General features: G+C 33.0%; 2 protein-coding genes across 3 annotated transcripts; one reads left to right on the plus strand and one right to left on the minus strand.

Moving 5' to 3' along the window:
* Positions 1–28: 28 nt before the first annotated feature.
* LOC141532162 (early estrogen-induced gene 1 protein) lies at positions 29–11,978 on the minus strand. Of its 2 annotated transcripts, none has more exons than XM_074250382.1 (9): positions 11,780–11,978; positions 10,852–11,197; positions 8,454–8,574; positions 8,170–8,360; positions 7,899–8,098; positions 5,199–5,418; positions 4,333–4,860; positions 982–1,184; positions 29–889 (listed from the first exon to the last, which is right to left on the minus strand). In XM_074250382.1, the coding sequence occupies exons 2-9, from the start codon at positions 10,995–10,997 to the stop codon at positions 768–770; spliced, it is 1,731 nt and encodes a 576-aa protein (XP_074106483.1). In that variant the 5' UTR covers positions 10,998–11,197; positions 11,780–11,978; the 3' UTR covers positions 29–767. The 2 variants fall into 2 exon arrangements, with proteins under 2 accessions (XP_074106483.1, XP_074106482.1); XM_074250381.1 differs by lacking the exon at positions 4,333–4,860 and adding an exon at positions 1,381–1,533 and having other exon boundaries at positions 11,780–11,970.
* Positions 11,979–12,378: 400 nt separating this feature from the next.
* LOC141532251 (uncharacterized) lies at positions 12,379–17,031 on the plus strand. Its single transcript, XM_074250509.1, is given in 5 exon segments — positions 12,379–12,604; positions 12,698–13,969; positions 13,972–15,714; positions 15,771–15,850; positions 15,946–17,031. Coding segments are annotated over 5 exon segments (4,236 nt in total). The 5' UTR covers positions 12,379–12,484; the 3' UTR covers positions 16,967–17,031.
* Positions 17,032–17,333: the final 302 nt, after the last annotated feature.

Here is a 17,333-nt window from a genome sequence, read left to right on the forward strand (position 1 = left end):
AAAATAAAAATAAATATCCTTCAATTCCATTATTATTATTATTTGTTTTTTTTTTTCTTTTCTTTTCTTTTTTTTTTTTTTTTTTTTTTTTTTTTTTTTTAGATGTATTATAATTTATGGCAACCATCAAGCGGCGAAAAATAAATAATAAAAATTGTCTGAAGCGCCACTTATCTAATTAACAACTACGTGTTTTCAATAATTATTGTTATTATTATATATACAAATTTTAAACAGTCGATTTACTTGCGTTATTTCAAAGATTATGGTTATTTACAGAAGAAAAATGAACAAAAAAAAAAAAATAAAAACGACCGTAACAAGTAACCGTAGTGTTTAAATTTAATAAACATTTTATTATTTATCTATCTATTCTTTAAATTTAACTACCCAATCGTTTTAATTCCAGGAAGAAAAGAAATAAGAAAATAAAGTCTTAGTCTCATGTGCGATTTACGCGATCGGAATCCGATGGACTAATAAAATACCATCTTTGTTAATATATATATATATATATATATATATATACACGAATAAAATAAAATAAAATAACCAAGAAAATATATAATAATAATAATAATAATAATAATAATAATAAGATGAAAAAAAAAAAGTACTATAGTAAATACGAATTACTATCTCGGTTCGGAAGTTTCCATAACGAGTTCCGGTACAAGAGCTAGTGAAAATGTTGGTGGTATTGTTGACTGGCGAGATGACAAGTACTGTCTTCTTAATGAGCTGCCAGACGTCGTCATCTGCTGATGTTACCTATTGTTTTCTTCCATAACAACTTGCTTAAATACACCTGCCGGCATTTGGCTTTTAACTTCATGACTACCCAGCGCTGTTGATCCGTCTTTTCCAATAAATAATTGCAGTCCAGATGCTAAAAAAACACACAAAATTATTAATTAATTAATTAATTAATTTTTTTTTTTGTTAATACTTCTCATTGTTACTTGTATATCAATAACTTACTTTCAGCACTTTCAAGATCAGTCTGCTCTAAATTAGTTGCCTTGAGCAATTCGTCAATCAACGAGTCTGGATTAGGACGTGTCACTTCAACTCTGCACGCGACTGAATTACCAGAGTCCTCAGCCTTTTTCCTGCGCTCTAAAGCAGCTTTTGCCCGATCCAACGATCCAGTCTCGCTCAATCCTGATCCACCAGATGGATTTCTTGCAATAAAAATACAAATTTATTATCAATATAATTATAATTAAAAATTTTTTTTAATATTTTCTTGTTTTTTTTTTTTTTTTTTTTTTTGTATCTTTAAAGAATAAGAAAAAAAAAATAAAAGTTGAAATGTAAATGATAAGCCGCATGCACAAGCTAGTCTGTATTTAGTAATAAATAGATAATTAAGCATACGGTGGGGTAATGCTGTTACGATGCTGTAAAGTAGCAGATAATAAATCTGACGGGACACTTAGCATTGATTCATCAGAGTCTGGACTTGTAGTAACTGTTGCTAATTTAACTCCCGTACCGTCCAGTAATTTTCTGTGCCCGCCTCCGATGCCTCTGCAAGTTTCCAAACAAAAGCCATACTAATTTCTTAAAACAAGCTCGTTTGAATCAATAATAATAATAATAATAATACACTACTGGAAAAAATTAAGGGATCAAAAAAAAATTCCTAATTTTTCGGTAGTTTTCAACAAGCCGTAACTTTGAGAGAAATGGTTGTACAGGAAATAAAAAAAAAGGAAATTGTAGCTCCAAGTGTCTAGTTTTTGGATTAGAACTTCAAAATTTTGTAGCCTCCGCGGTTTCTGAGTAATCGTAGAAAAACCAGCAACAAAAAAATTCTCAAAATTTTTTTAGTTTTTTTTTTTGGTCTACGGGCGTGGAAAAAATTTTTTTAGCTTAACCACCATAAGAATCGGATACTTTGTTCATTTAGCTTTAATTTCTTTTTTAAACACCCTGATACGTTCACTCCTCGCTGAGATATCGGTCTTCAAATGGAAAAGGATCTTTTTGTCTTTGATTATCGATATCTCAGCAACCAATGATCGCACAGAAAGTTAAAGGCGGGTTTCAAGAACTTGAATGAATTCCCCTTAACGACTGTCCATTGTTTTTTCGAAAAAAATTTTTCTTTCCGTCACATGAATTTGGAAATGCAACAAAAATGGGCTTTAGTGGTTTTTTGGAAAATCAAGCGCTGGATCGAAAATATTGAGGAAACCACTAATGTTAAGTGTGCCTTTACAGTTCAATATGTCCACAAAAACCCTACAAAGAATCAAATTAATCCAGCCAGCCGTTTTTTTGTTTCACTTGATCGAATTTTTGAAAAAATTAAAGGACCACGTTTTTTGCTCTGAAAAGCTCATAATTTTTAAAAATGAGAAAAAAATTGTTTTTTCGAGCTTTTCCACATTTTTGTTCCAGAAAGTGCTTAAATTGAAAAAAATTTTTTTAAATTTTTCTCTTGAAAAGTTTAATAAAACAATTACTGCCGGCATTAGCGTTATCCAAAGCGTACCACGTGGAGGTCGCGCGGTCGGATTTACGCTTCTGTGTGTGTGTGTGTGTGTGTGTGTGTGTGTGTGTGTGTGTGTGTGTGTGTGTGTGTGTGTAAGGTATTTCAGGAGAATTGAGATCCGGTGGCTCGTCAGTTCCACCGTATAGTGACTCGATGGCGACCTTGTCCGGGGCGACGATGATATTGATTCGTCTCTTGGTATCTGGTATAAGCTCGAGATACGACAGATTGACTTACACCCATCCGGATAGCAACTGCATGTTGAGTGTAACCTTCGTCGATAAGAGTCACTAATCGAGCGACTTCCACCTCCGATAAATGTCGTCTAACCATGATTAAGAATCAAAAGTCAGAAATTTTCAATTTTGACCAAAAAATTAAAAAAATTTTTTTAGCGCAGAGGGATTAGTTTTGAAAAAACTGTTGAATGAAGCGATTTGCTAAGGATTCACAAAAAGAAAAGAAAAAAAACTCCGAAAAGCGTATGAAAAAATCGAAATTCGATTGGGGGTATTAACTTTTTTATTAATTTAATTAAAAGGAGATCAGTAGAATCAAGGAATGCAGCGGTGGAAAGGTGATAAAAATCATTGGGCGATGGTTTTTGAGTTTCCTTAACTTGTTAAAAAAATTTTTCCAAAAAAATTATTTTTTAAATTTTTTTCGAAAAATTTTTTTTTTTGAAAATTTTTTTTTTTGAATTTTTTTTTTTTTTTCAGTTTAAGCACTTTCTGGAACAAAAATGTGGAAAAAGCTCGAAAAACAATTTTTTTCTCATTTTTAAAAATTATGAGCTTTTCAGAGCAAAAAACGTGATCCTTTAATTTTTCAAAAATTCGATCAAGTGAAACAAAAAAAACGGCTGGCTGGATTAATTTGATTCTTTGTAGGGTTTTTGTGGACATATTGAACTGTAAAAGGCACACTTAACATTAGTGGTTTCCTCAATATTTTCGATCCAGCGCTTGATTTTCCAAAAACCACTAAAAGCCCATTTTTTGTTGCATTTCCAAATTCATGTGACGGAAAGAAAAAATTTTTTTCGAAAAACAATGGACAGTCGTTAAGGGAATTCATTCAAGTTCTTGAAACCCGCCTTTAACTTTCTGTGCGATCATTGGTTGCTGAGATATCGATAATCAAAGACAAAAAGATCCTTTTCCATTTGAAGACCGATATCTCAGCGAGGAGTGGACGTATCAGGGTGTTTAAAAAAAAGAAATTAAAGCTAAATGAACAAAGTATCCGATTCTTATGGTGGTTAAGCTAAAAAAATTTTTCCACGCCCGTAGACCAAAAAAACTAAAAAATTTTGAGAATTTTTGTTGCTGGTTTTTCTACGATTACTCAGAAACCGCGGAGGCTACAAAATTTTGAAGTTCTAATCCAAAAACTAGACACTTGGAGCTACAATTTCCTTTTTTTTTATTTCCTGTACAACCATTTCTCTCAAAGTTACGGCTTGTTGAAAACTACCGAAAAATTTGGAATTTTTTTTTGATCCCTTAATTTTTTCCAGCAGTGTAATAATAATAATAATAATAATAATAATAATAATAATAATAATAATAATAATAATAATAATAATAATAATAATAATAAAAAAAAAAGAATAATAATAATGAAAATATTTACTTTTAAATGCAATTGTAGTGGAAAAAAAAAAAATGAGAATAAAAATGATAGCACCTGATCCATTCAAAAGATAAAGCTTAGGAAATTCTAAAAAGTTACGGCGACTAATCACCTCACGCGGGTAACCCAAATATCAATTACAATAACAGCAATAACTGGTGAAATTTTTTTTTTCTTTTAAATAAATAACCTACCTGAGGGTCTGAGCAGCAACGGAGATAAACGAGGAGGCGCGGGGAGTTTCGGGCCGATGAAGAGGATCTGGGGAAGAGACAGCTCGGGCTTGGTCAGCCAGTCGCAATACCGTTGAACTTGGCTGGTTCTCGATGCAATCACAAGTTTTAGAGATATTGCGCCAGGTCGACTGTCCGATTCGCGGAGGAGGTCTTTTAAATCCTCCACCCGCTGTTGTGAAACTATCTCGGTTAGAATGATGATGATGATGATGATGATGATGATGATGATGATAAGTACCGTTGACATTTACCGAGCCAACGGTACTACTCAGGGATCTAATCGACTCGACGGGTATCGATGGAGACGGAGTCCAGAAACGTTTTGGGGTCGATGATTCTGAACCCAATCGGGATAACTTGGATAACTGGGACAAAGGTGACGGGGGCGTTAAATACATCGAGCTCGGGGGATTATTATTTACAGGGTAGGGCTCATTTTGAGAAAGGGTTGGGAGCCGTGGTGCCCATACCGGCCAAGAGGGTGACCTATAATAATTAACACAAAAAATATTTTCATGCAAAATTATAATAAATTGATTATTATTATTATTATTTTATTAATTACGATAAAAATTAAAAATTAAATTAAAATAAAAATAAATTAATTAAAAAAAGAAAAAAAAAACAACCCTAGCAGAGGGAATATTCTTAGAGCTGATGATGACTTATTAGTAGATGATTCCTAGTGTTAAATTATATATTTAATCAATATTCTCAGATTAAATTAGATTAAAATTTAAAATATTTCAAGTATTTAATCTGAGGTTATCAACGAATGTTTAAATTTTTCGATTATTAATTACTATAAAATATAAATAAATTACCTAATGTGTCCACTATCACCACTGCTGCTTTGTCTACTGTGTTGACTATGAGAATTCAAAGAACCATATCCCGAGCCTTTGCTCAGTTGACTTGTGTTGCTTGAATTTCTCGAGTGCCCCGACTCGGTGTGAACTTCAGTCAATACTTCTGGAGGCAATGCCGAAGGTACTACTTCATTGAGCGTCATCGGATCATAAGATTCCGTACCACTGAGCAATTCTATTTAAATAAACAAAAAAAAGTTAATACAAAATGATAATAATAACAATAATAATAATAATAATAATAATAATAATAATAATAATAATAATCTTCTACACATGCTCATCTGGCCCGGATTTTTACATCATACATTCAGGGCGACGAACCAATTCCAGACTGGCTGGTAGAAGGGCGAACCGTACTCATCCCTAAAAAGGGTGACTTGTCCGACCCAAAGAACTACAGGCCTATCACTTGCTTGAATGCGGTTTACAAGATTTTTACAAAAATCTTAAATAACCGTATCTTGCAGGAGATAGAGCCTGTGTGGCAACAGATATACGAACAACGTGGCAGTAAACAGGGCGTGTCAGGTTGCAAGATCAACTTGTTGGTAGATAGATGCGTCATTCAAGACGCAATCTACTACCAACGCAACCTGTCTATGGCCTGGATTGACTACCGTAAGGCATTTGACTCAACTTCACATGAGTTGATTCTCTATCTGCTCAAATGCCTCGGAATCAATCGCCAAACAGTGGGATGCATACAACGTACGATGCAGCTCTGGCGAACGTGTTTTCACATAGGAAGTGGAAATGCATTGCACGTAACCGGAACTGTTCAGTACAAGAGAGGCGTCTTTCAGGGAGATTCTCTGAGCCCTCTGTTGTTTTGCATCTCACTGCTGACAATATCTGTTGCCCTCCGACAAACTCGTGGGTACTCTGCGGGGCTACCGAGTGATCGAGTATACTCGATCACTCACCAACTGTTTATGGATGATCTAAAGATATACAGTGCCAACAAAGATCATCTACAAACGGCCATCAACATCGTAGCAGAGTACACACGGGATGTCGGAATGTCTTTTGGGTTGGACAAGTGTGCGGTCGTACACCTGGCGAAGGGTAAGTGCTCTGATACGGGTGGAGATGTCGAATTAGTGGATGGGAGCGTCTTAAGAGAATTAGACGCCGGAGAGTTGTACAGATATCTAGGGATTGAAGAGCGGCAAATGCATGCCGTCTCTGAAGTCCGAACAACTCTTCGCAGTGAGTATGTTAGGAGACTCCGGAAGATCTGGTCATCAGAACTTTCCGGCAAGAACAAAGTCTCAGCTACTAACATGCTCGCTGTCCCGGTCCTACTTTACTCTTTTGGGATCCTGAAATGGCCTCGAAATGAGTTGAAAGATCTCGACATCAAAACCCGTAAAGTCATCAATATGAATCAGAGCATGCACCCTAACTCATCAGTCGCCAGGATGTACCTCTCCCGGAACATCAGAGGGAGAGGATTGCAGAGCTTGGAGCGGCTTCACGATCGTTTGGTTCTGGGTTTAACATACGAGGTTGCCAATTTCACAGCAGACGAGGACGACTTCCTGATGCAATTTGTTCATAGTCATGAAAATGCGCGGAAGGGGTCGTTCTTGTATAAGGCAGCAATCTACGCGGCAAATACCTTAGGTCTCGGAGAAATAAACGCTCTCATTGAACTCCCGAAAAGGAGTTCAAGAGCGTCGTCAGGATAGCCGAGGAAAAAAACTCCTCGGTGAACACATGGACAAGTCCATGCACAGCGTGTATTTCAAACACGTCCGTGACCATGGCTTGTCCACCCAGCTGACATTCTCCTTCTTGAAGTCAGCTGGCCTGATGTCCGAGACCGAAGGGTTTATATTTGCCTGCCAAGATGGTGTTATCAACACTCTCGAATACCGTAGCAAGGTGCTCCAGGCGCAGCTTCCGGACACGTCCTGTCGGACGTGTAAACAACATCCGGAGACGCTGATGCACCTTTTGTCGGCATGTCCTGTGCTGGCAAGAGGTGCCTCCATACAGCGTCACAATGCTGCCCTGCGAGTACTCTATTATCATCTCAGATATAGCTGCGGTATCGATGAGACACCAGTGCTGCCTTATCTGCCAGGAGATATTCCGCAGGTTGTTGAGAATGACAGTTCCAAAATTTATTGGAACATACCATTCGCAACAACCCGGCGGATTGACCACAACAAACCTGATATTGTGCTCTTTGACAAGGCTACTCGTGACATTTATGTCATTGAGTTTTCGGCCCCAGCCGAATACAATATCTCGGCCAAAGAAGAGCACAAACACCAGATATATCAGGATCTCCTGTTTGAAATTGGCAAACTGTACCCAGGTTACCGTGTCAAGCTCGTCGTTTTGGTTGTCGGCGTCCTTGGAGGGATGAAACAGTCTTTTGTGTCTTCACTTGCGAAGATACCGGCTTGCAGTTCAGCAGCCGTGTCTCTAGCAGTGCGGATGCAAAAGGCTGTCATTTTGGGATCCCTGCGTCTACTTAGGCAAATGAATTTGGCCTGCTGCACTCACTAACCGCCTTGTTGTGTGGAGTGGTGCAGCAGTAATGGATGGCGCTCAGGCTGGGCCCTCGGAGAGTCGGACTCCGGGGAAAACCCCCCTGAGCAATTAATAACAAATAATAATAATAATAATAATAATAATAACCTGAAGAAAAGAGTGCGGGCCTCTTTTTAGGAAGACTACCAAACCCACTGCTGGCGCTTGCTGTGCTTCCAGCAAGAGAACCACTCGATACATAGTCCTCACGATTACATCTGTCGCTTACAATAACTTCATCGGCAATACTCGGGACACCAGGAGCCCCCGGGACAGCAAGCTGAGTTTGTTTTGGCGACGGTGAAGGTCTTTAATAATTAATATATTAAAAATGATGATTTTGATACTTAACTTTAATCGAATAATTAATAATAATTACACTTTGAAAAGAATGTCTCCTGAGAGCATGTTCATTTTAATAGCGACTCTCAGCATCGAATTATCTTGACGATGTCGCGTATCATAACCTTCGAGTAAACATCTACGTCGGCACAGTCCAGCTCCAGCAAATTCTGCAAGATTTAAATCAGTGAATCCTAATTTCTGGAATGATCGTCCTCCTTTAAGTTCCTGTAAAAATCATATTTTATTATATATACATATTTTTTTTTTTTTTTTTTTTTTAATATTTATTTTAATTGAATAAATTTAAAGAAAATTTACTTTTCTGATAGATATCCTGAGTATGCAAGGATCAAGAACTCCAGTGGATGCGCTGGCGCTCATTTTGCATAAAAATTCAAATTTAGCATTCCATCGTACCGTATGATCTTGAACTTCTTCCCTGAAAAGAATAAAAAAAAATAAAAAAATATAAAATAGAGAAACTTAGCTAAGAATAAATTTTAATTAATTAAAATATTATTTTCACTATAGTGAAATTAATGAAAGTAGTATCATCATTATTTTTCTATACTATGAAAGTCTAAATTAATAGAAATGGTATTTTAATAACAAAAGTTATGTACGTGATTGTAAATAATTTAAAACGCTTATAAAAGATTAGACTCTGCGAATGGATTTAAAAATATAGGGGATTAATAATATGACTGTGGGTTTTACCTATTGTATTGATTAATGCTACTTAAAATAAATCTAAACGTCATTGCGTGTAGTAAAGTAATTATACAAAATAAATATAATAAAAAAAAATGTTTTAAGTAAAATAAAAATAATAATAATAATAATAATAATAATAATAATAATAATAATAATAATAATAATAATATTCAAATTAAATCGATTGCAGCCAAATAAGGTCAAGTGGTCCATTATCATTTCAATAATCAATCTCACTTCCGTAATTATTATTAATAATAACTAATAAAAAATATAGAGTATTAATAAAATAAAATAAAATCTGTCTGTGATGGATTTAAAAAGGCTGTAACCTTCTTTCACTTGTTGCGGACCCGATAATCGGTTACGTAATTAAATCAAGGAAAGTATAAATTTATACACAACTTACTACAATCTTTTATACATCTCTATATGATGTTTTTTTTTTTTTTTTTTTTTTTTTTTTTTATTTTCCAATACTATCCAGAGTTTTAAAATGAGGACTAGTGGCAAGGCTGTTCAAGGCTTTTTGAATTTTATTTTATTTCATAATCCAGTAAATAAACTTTCTAAAGTCAACCAAATGAAACGATTTTATTCTCAATCTCTGTATATTAGACTCTATAATAAATTTATTTCTTATCAGAACCTTGAACGCGGCTATTTGGCACGATTTCTTAGACCAACAAAATTTTATTGTTATTAAATTTAAATTATCTGTTTAAGGAAAGTAATAAACAGTCCTCCATTAGATATTTAAGTGTAGATTTTAAAATAATTATGATGATGATGATGATGATGATGATATTTTTAAAAATAAATGCAAATAACAAGTATTAGATCATACATTCAGTAGGATGACTTCTTTTTTATATTAATACCATGTCTGTTTATCATAATTATTATTCTTTATTGTCTATGTCTGGCAACCACGGTCACGGCCAATAACGTGTCATTAGAATAAAACGCTTTTAACTAGTTATTATATATATATATATATATATATATATATATATATATATATATATATATATATATATATATATATATATAAATATAAAATTATGTATGACGCAAAGATTATTGATTTACAAAGGTACCGTCATTGATGCGTTAATTTTTATCAATATAAATCAATAATATCATGAAAACTATCCAGATTGTCCTCGACAATTTAAACCCGTAATTTTTGGCAAGGAATAGCGGTCAAGGATACCGTTTACTTTGGCTGTATCCCAAAGACCTCTATGAAAAAAATAGATAAATAAATAAATATATAAAGTTATTATATTTCCGTTTCCTCATCAGCAGAGCAATAGTAATTTCCCACAACGGACATTGTCCATTATCTTTATATATTGTTTATATTAACCACCTAATTCAGCGTATGACTTTTCTTCCTCTTAATTTTTTTTCTTTATCCTCTTGACTTGTACAATAATAATATTAACGAAATTATTATTATTATTATTATTATTATTATTATTATTATTATTATTTTTAAGATAATTAAATGGGAGCCAGAACCGTACTGCGACAGGACATTTATCTTAAACTATTTTAAATAATCACAGAAAAGGTTATCGTTCAAGGATTTTACCCCTGTAATACTTGTAATATTGTTTTTTTTATTTGTCACAATTAATCAATGATGATTACTTTTCTCAACAGCAAGTTCATTGCTCTGTTTACTTTTAATTTAAAAAACAATTTTACTACCGCTTTCAAATTTATCATTTCCGTGTCGATTTATCTATTATTAAAAAACATAAATGCGGATATATAAAGTATAAAATTTATCTTTATTGTTTGAATCTTTTTTTAGCTTCGGTAAATTCCAGAGCTGGATGAGCGTCATCGCATAGATTTTGGCTATTGGCCAACAAACGTGGGTAGTATTTTAAACCGGGAATAAAAGTGACGGTTGTTTATAATACTAATTATAATTATAATTATGAAAATAAAATTAATTTATAATTTATGATAAAAAGAGAAAGCTCACCTGGTGGAATGATCTACAAAGGATCCACTGTCCGTTAACCGCATCTTTGCAAACAGTACTGCGTTTACAAAAGGCACAGCGGTAAGCTCTTCAAGGACAAGTTCTACCGAAAATTTGTACTTTTTTTTCTTCATCATGAAGGCCATTTCACAAATACCCTTCCACACTTGATCACTTTATTTAACTAAACTTTATTTTTATGAAACTAGTGTAATAATTCTATTATAGATATATATTGTGGGAAAGAGAGAGTAAGAGAGTAAGAGAAAAAGAGAATATCACCAATAAAATTATTATCTCCACATCCTGTGGGGTTTAGTCTTTTGTGCTGCTGGACATTGTCAATCTGAAAAAATAAATACTTGTTAATTTTATAAATATTTAAACAATAAGCTTAAAAAGGAAAGGGGGCTTTTTCACCTATTATACACAATACATGTATATATATTACGCCCACGGTGGTTATTTGTTTTATCTGATTCTGTGACGTAAAAAATTATCGATTTTCAAGGACCTTTTTATGGGGGCTGTTAATTTAACATTCGGTCAATTATTAATTATTATTTATTTTTTTATTAATTCAATATTTATATTATAAAAATAAAAAATGATAGTAAATTGACAGAGAATTTATGGATAAAATGAAAAATAAAAAAATAAAACAGCTGGGAGATAACCTCTTGGATCAATATATATTTAAAATTTTCCCGCGCTCTTGTGTTATCAGTGTAAAAAAATAATAATAATAATAATTAATAAATACCACGAGCTATTTAATACGCATTTTGCGTGCTCGTGCTCGATAAATAATAAGCTTCTCTCAAAGCTCACTGATAAAGACACACAGCCATTACGTCGAAGCTTATTGATGATGATAAAAAAAAGAAAAAGAAAAAAAAATTAGAGCAAAAAAAAATGAAAAGCTCACCGTTTTGTCACAAATTCATTGTCGTGAGTATTTTTATTTTATACGGAAGATAATACTTTGTTTATGTTTATTAATTTTTATTTAAATAATTAATTTGTGTTATTTTTTATTTAGCTGTCACGCGCAATGACTAATTAAAATAATAATAAAAGTAACCTGGCCGCTTGTAATGTCACGACTGTAATCCTGTTCGTCTCCCTCCTTTTCTTTCACGCATTTATGTAAAATTTACAACCACAAGCGCAAGCCTACTTTAGTTGTGTCTTTTTCCCCGATAGAGTGCGTTTAGATAGTTTTTATATCGTTGCGCCATCTGTTGAAAAAAAATTCCAACTATTTTTAAACTAAAAATAAAAACTATTTATTATATCTCTAATTAGAAAGAAAGAAAGAAAGAAAAAAAAAAAAAAAAAAACACTAATTTTTTATATTCCATTTAATTATTATTTTGTTATTAAAAATGGCGTTAGATATTTTATTATTGATAAATTTTTAATTGAAAAAAAATTTTTTCTTAATTTAAAATAAAAAAAATGTCGCTGGATTTTAATTCCACGGCCATTTTTATTAGAGAGAGAAAGAGAAAAAAATTCTAACCGTTTTGTTTTGTTGTTTGTTGTTCAGATAATAAATTTATATATTTATAATACATTAATATAATTATATTATTTGTAATGTAAATAAATAAAATAAATATAAAAAAATATGTCTGTATACGTAACAGTAAATCCAGTTTGTATGCGAAGAGAAAAAACAGTTTTATCGGACCGTGAGCAAATAAAAAAATTTGAACGTGAACGTCGTCGTAGGTTACGTATTGAACAGGTAAATAATATCTATATAAATATTTATTTTTTATTATACTAATTTTATTATACTATTTTTTTTTTTTTTTTTTTTTTTTTTTTTTTTTGTTAGGTACGTCAGCAATCAAAAGATATATCGAGTAATTTATTAGAACGGACAAAAGACATTGCAAGAAAAGAAATAAATAATTTAGAAAAAAACCAAGAATCTGATTTGAGACGTTTGCACAATAAAAAACTAAATGAGATCCAACAACGGTATCAAGATGAAATGAATAATATTGGGTTGGCTCACGAATCCGCAACGATTCAGCCTCAGTCTCAGGTTATTTTAGAGACTGAAAAGTACAAAAATCATGCAGTAGCTGTTGAACGTGGTAAAGAGGCGGCTCATATAATCAATGCCAAAAGTGACAATGGTAATATTAAACACCAGAGGTTGAAACAAATCCGCGAGACGAAAAACTTACGCTCGGCCATGATTGCAGGACTTCCAAAGGCCAAATCAAAACCACCTGTTACTACTAAAAAGAAAAAGCTTTTGAAAAAGTCACCGATAAAAACGAAAATAAAATCACCGCAGCATCAAGTTAGCGTGGAAATTCACCAGGAAGAGCCTGAGGAAGATGTAATAACAGATTTTTTGTGTTTATGCAACGATTGTTGTACTTGTCAAAATTCTGAGAGACACAGCGATAATTCAAAGTACAATCCCGAGGACTACCAACAGCAAAATAATATTAATTTGGTCAGTATTACGTCTGTCAGCGATGATTCTTCTTATTTTTCTGATATTCCTACCCAAACTACCAACAGACCAACAACTTGTTTGACATCTAGAAGTAAAAATACCCAGATAACTCAAAGAACTCGAAAAACTCCTTTGACTGTAAATAAATCGAGCGATCTTGTAGAGAGGATCATTAATGTTGAGGGAGAAATAAATGCTCAAAATGCTGCTCAGCAGGTTCTTCAAGAACCTTTTTCTCATAAAATTGATGAGAGTAAATTCAGACGTCGAGGGGCTGATGCTTTGCTTAGAGAAAAAGTTAAACGCGATTACAATAATTTGATTAAAAATCTCGATACTTTGTCTAGGAAAGAAAGAAAATTAAAAGCTTCGAGAATTGATTCTGAGATACGGAAATCTAAGGAGTATCGGGATCGAGATCGAGGAAAAGTTCAAACTGAGCTGAGAAACAAGAGAATTGAAAAAGCAAGACAAAAACTTATAGATCGTGATTTTAACGGTATTGTTACAGTAAGTCAAGAAGACAAGGATCAATTACCTGAAAGAATAATTACTTTGCCGCGGAAAGAAATTCTAAAATCACCGGTTCAACAAGCTACTTGGGATATTAATCAACCAGAAAAGATGATCCTTGCGTGATTTCAACGATAGAAATGAGAAATCAACAAGAAATCGAAGTAAAACAAAATCTAACGCGTGATGAACAAATTTTAGAAATGTTAAAAAAAGTCGAGAGGCAAAAAAAATTATTACTCCAAGAATTTGGAAGTTGTTTGCCAAATGAAATATTTGACGCAAGTATAACTCCGTTATTTAACAACATTAACAACAATATCACCACTAATCAGAGCAAAATTCAGGAGCCTGAACCACCAGCTAGAGTGTCACCAGCAAGACAATTATCACCAGAAATAAATGTTATTAATTTGTCAAATGTCTCTGACAATGGAAGAAGAATAAAATTAAAAAAAGAAAAAAGGAATAAAAATAAAAGTGAAATAGCGGTTCAGACATCGAGAACCGAAGAGGAAGGCAAGGACAAGAGTGTTCAAGTCGAAATGTCTCCAGACAGAGGATCCAGACTTTTAAATATCCAAGATACGGTTAACAAGTCGGATAAATTGGATTACCTTGAGCCAGTGGTTACGATAATAACTCACCCAGACGTATCTACTCAAACAACTGAGAGATCGCGTCGTAGTATTGTTATAAATGTCGGAAATGGCAAGATCCAAGTTACTTCACCCTCAAAAGACAACGAGCAAGTAGAATCAGCAGTAGTAGCACCCTCAGTAACGGTCCCAACTGCTAGAAAAAATAGAGAAAATAAAGAAAATAAAGAAAATAAAGAAAATAAAGAAAATAAAGAAAATAAAGAAAATAAAAAAAATAAAGAAGATAATCTTTTTTCAAATGCTCCAATATCTTTGGAAAATAATCAAACTCAGGTGCAGTCTACAACAAAAAGCATCAAGTACGAACAAAGTCCGAATCTTTTTAATGAAAACTTCTCCCATAGTTCTTCATCGTACGCGAGTTTAGGAGCGATAAAGCCTACCTCGAATTCTTCTATTTTTAGCGACATTACGTCGATTCTTGAGCTGTTGGATTCATCGGAAAATAACTCTGTAGCTAGAAGATTAGCACGGTTCAACGTATCGCCGGCATCAACACCAGAAACTCCATCGCCGAGAATAATAAATATGCGATCAAACAGACCCTGTCCTGAGCGAATTGCTAAAATTTTAGAATTTACAGGATTGAGCGAAAAGACCGATACTGATACTGATACCGATACCGATGATGATAATGATGATGATACCTTAACGTCGCAGAATCATAACAATAATTATAACAAAGCAAGATATTACCTCGATGATAGAGTATCGCAAGAGCAAGAACAAGTTGGTGAACATTCGCAACTCGATCAACAGCAGCAGAACCAGTGCATTGAAAAAATCCAAGTTATTGATGCTCTCTTGAATCAACACCGAAATCAGACTAATAAAAATACTCTGACTAATTTGGACAGTATCAATCAGTTAATAAAGACGGTTGATGATCTTCGTCTTCAATACAGCCCTACAGCTCGCAAAACTACTCAAAACGAATTAAATCCTGTTAATGATTCTATTCCAGATAATAATAATTTCAATAAAAGTAAAACACCAGACGTTAAATTAACGAAAAATAAACCGAGAATAATAGCTGAGGAAGTGACTAATATGGACATTGAAGGTTGGAGAAGAAAGAATGGCTTGAAAAAACCTAATCTTGCTTCCAATGATGAGGTAGTTGCTAAATTATCTGAGGAAATTTTAGAGCAAAGTAAAAAAGTCAAAGGGTTTGAGAAAAAAATTAAAACAAAGGCTGAAAAGGTAATATATATACTTTTTATTTTTTATTTTTTTTTAATTAATTGTTTATTTTTTAGGTAAAGCATTCTACAAAAGATAAAGACATACTACCTGTTATTACTTTGGACGATGATAATTATATTGAATCACACACCAGGTACGTTTTATTCTAGCATTTTTATTATTAAATTTATAATTAAAATTAATTATTAATATTAAAAAAAAAAAAAAAAAAAAAAAAACAAATTCTAGAGTTCCAACAAAAGTATTAAAACCTGAAAATTTATCAACAATTGAAGAATTGGATACTCCTGACACAGGAAATCAAAGCCAATGGAGTGTAAGGAGTCCTGGAAAATTAAAAAAAGTTTTAACCCCTGAAACTCGCGTTGTTATTAGTAATGAATTGAATAGTAAAAATAATATTGGAATTTCCGTAAATTTAGGTGAATCGATCAAAGACGGTGAGAAAAAATTAAAAAATACGATTCCAGAAAAGTCTGATGAAAATATTGAGTCTTCTGTGTCTTCTTTGGGTATCCTCAGTATCCAATCTAATGTTCTTTTGACTGAAGAAGATAAACGAAAAGAGGAAAAATCACTGGTACAATTTTCAGATAATCTAAATAAAAAATTAAACGAGTCACTTTTAATTAATTGTAGCGCAAGAAATTCCGTTGAACTAATCACTAATATTAACAGCGATAAAATAATTTCGACAAGTAGTGGAAATAGTTTGTCAGGTTTCTCCGGTTTCTCTGGTATTTCTGACATAATAAGCACTCCAGTGTCGGACACGACGCCAATTGATGTGGAATCGCCTCCTGAAAAAATGGAAGACTACTTGAAGCGTATAGGACTCGCTTCGTTAATTCCAATGGTTCGAAAAACTCGCCAAGCTAGTGCACTAAGTTCATCCTCTAATTCTGATATAACAATTGCCATAAAACGGGTAAAGTCTCCGCTTAAAAAATCACTTTATATTGTCAACAATGGAACAACGACCAATTGGACTCTGCCTGGATTCAGCGACGTTTCATCAATTTCTATAAAAGAAACCACCACTAATAAAAGTACTGAAAAGACTGTATTGATGAAAGCACGTACATCAACTCCAAATATTCCTAATTATTATTCATTGAGCAAAAAGTCAAGTTTGACGACGACGACAACAACAACAACAAGCACTACTTCTACCACCGGTGGTTTTAGTTTACCTGAACACAGCGACAGTGTTATCGCTACGAATTTATCAGTCAACCTCAAGACTTGATTTATATATTAATAATAAATATTTTTTATATCAATTTATACAAATAAATAAATTTTTAATAACAATTTTAATAAATTATTTAAATAACCATTGAATTCCGCGGTTAATTGACCAACTAAAGCCCGATATTCATAGCAGCGATGAGAAAAAAAATTTGCAACTTCGAAACGAAGCTTTAAGAAAATGGCCATTATCGTATTTAGCGTACGAACACTGATACAAATTACGCGACTTGACAAATAATAATAATTATTAAATAAATGATACATATGGGTAGTTAATTAGAAGAACAATTCATTGTATTATTTATTATTCTGGTATTATTTAAGTCAAAAGTGAAATAATATAAACTTTAAGCTTAAAAATA

The sequence above is a fragment of the Cotesia typhae genome, unplaced genomic scaffold (genome assembly GCF_013202065.1).
Source record: "Cotesia typhae breed Kobodo isofemale line unplaced genomic scaffold, CoteBio_Ctyphae contig_59, whole genome shotgun sequence".
In the NCBI taxonomy this organism is placed as follows: domain Eukaryota; kingdom Metazoa; phylum Arthropoda; class Insecta; order Hymenoptera; family Braconidae; genus Cotesia; species Cotesia typhae.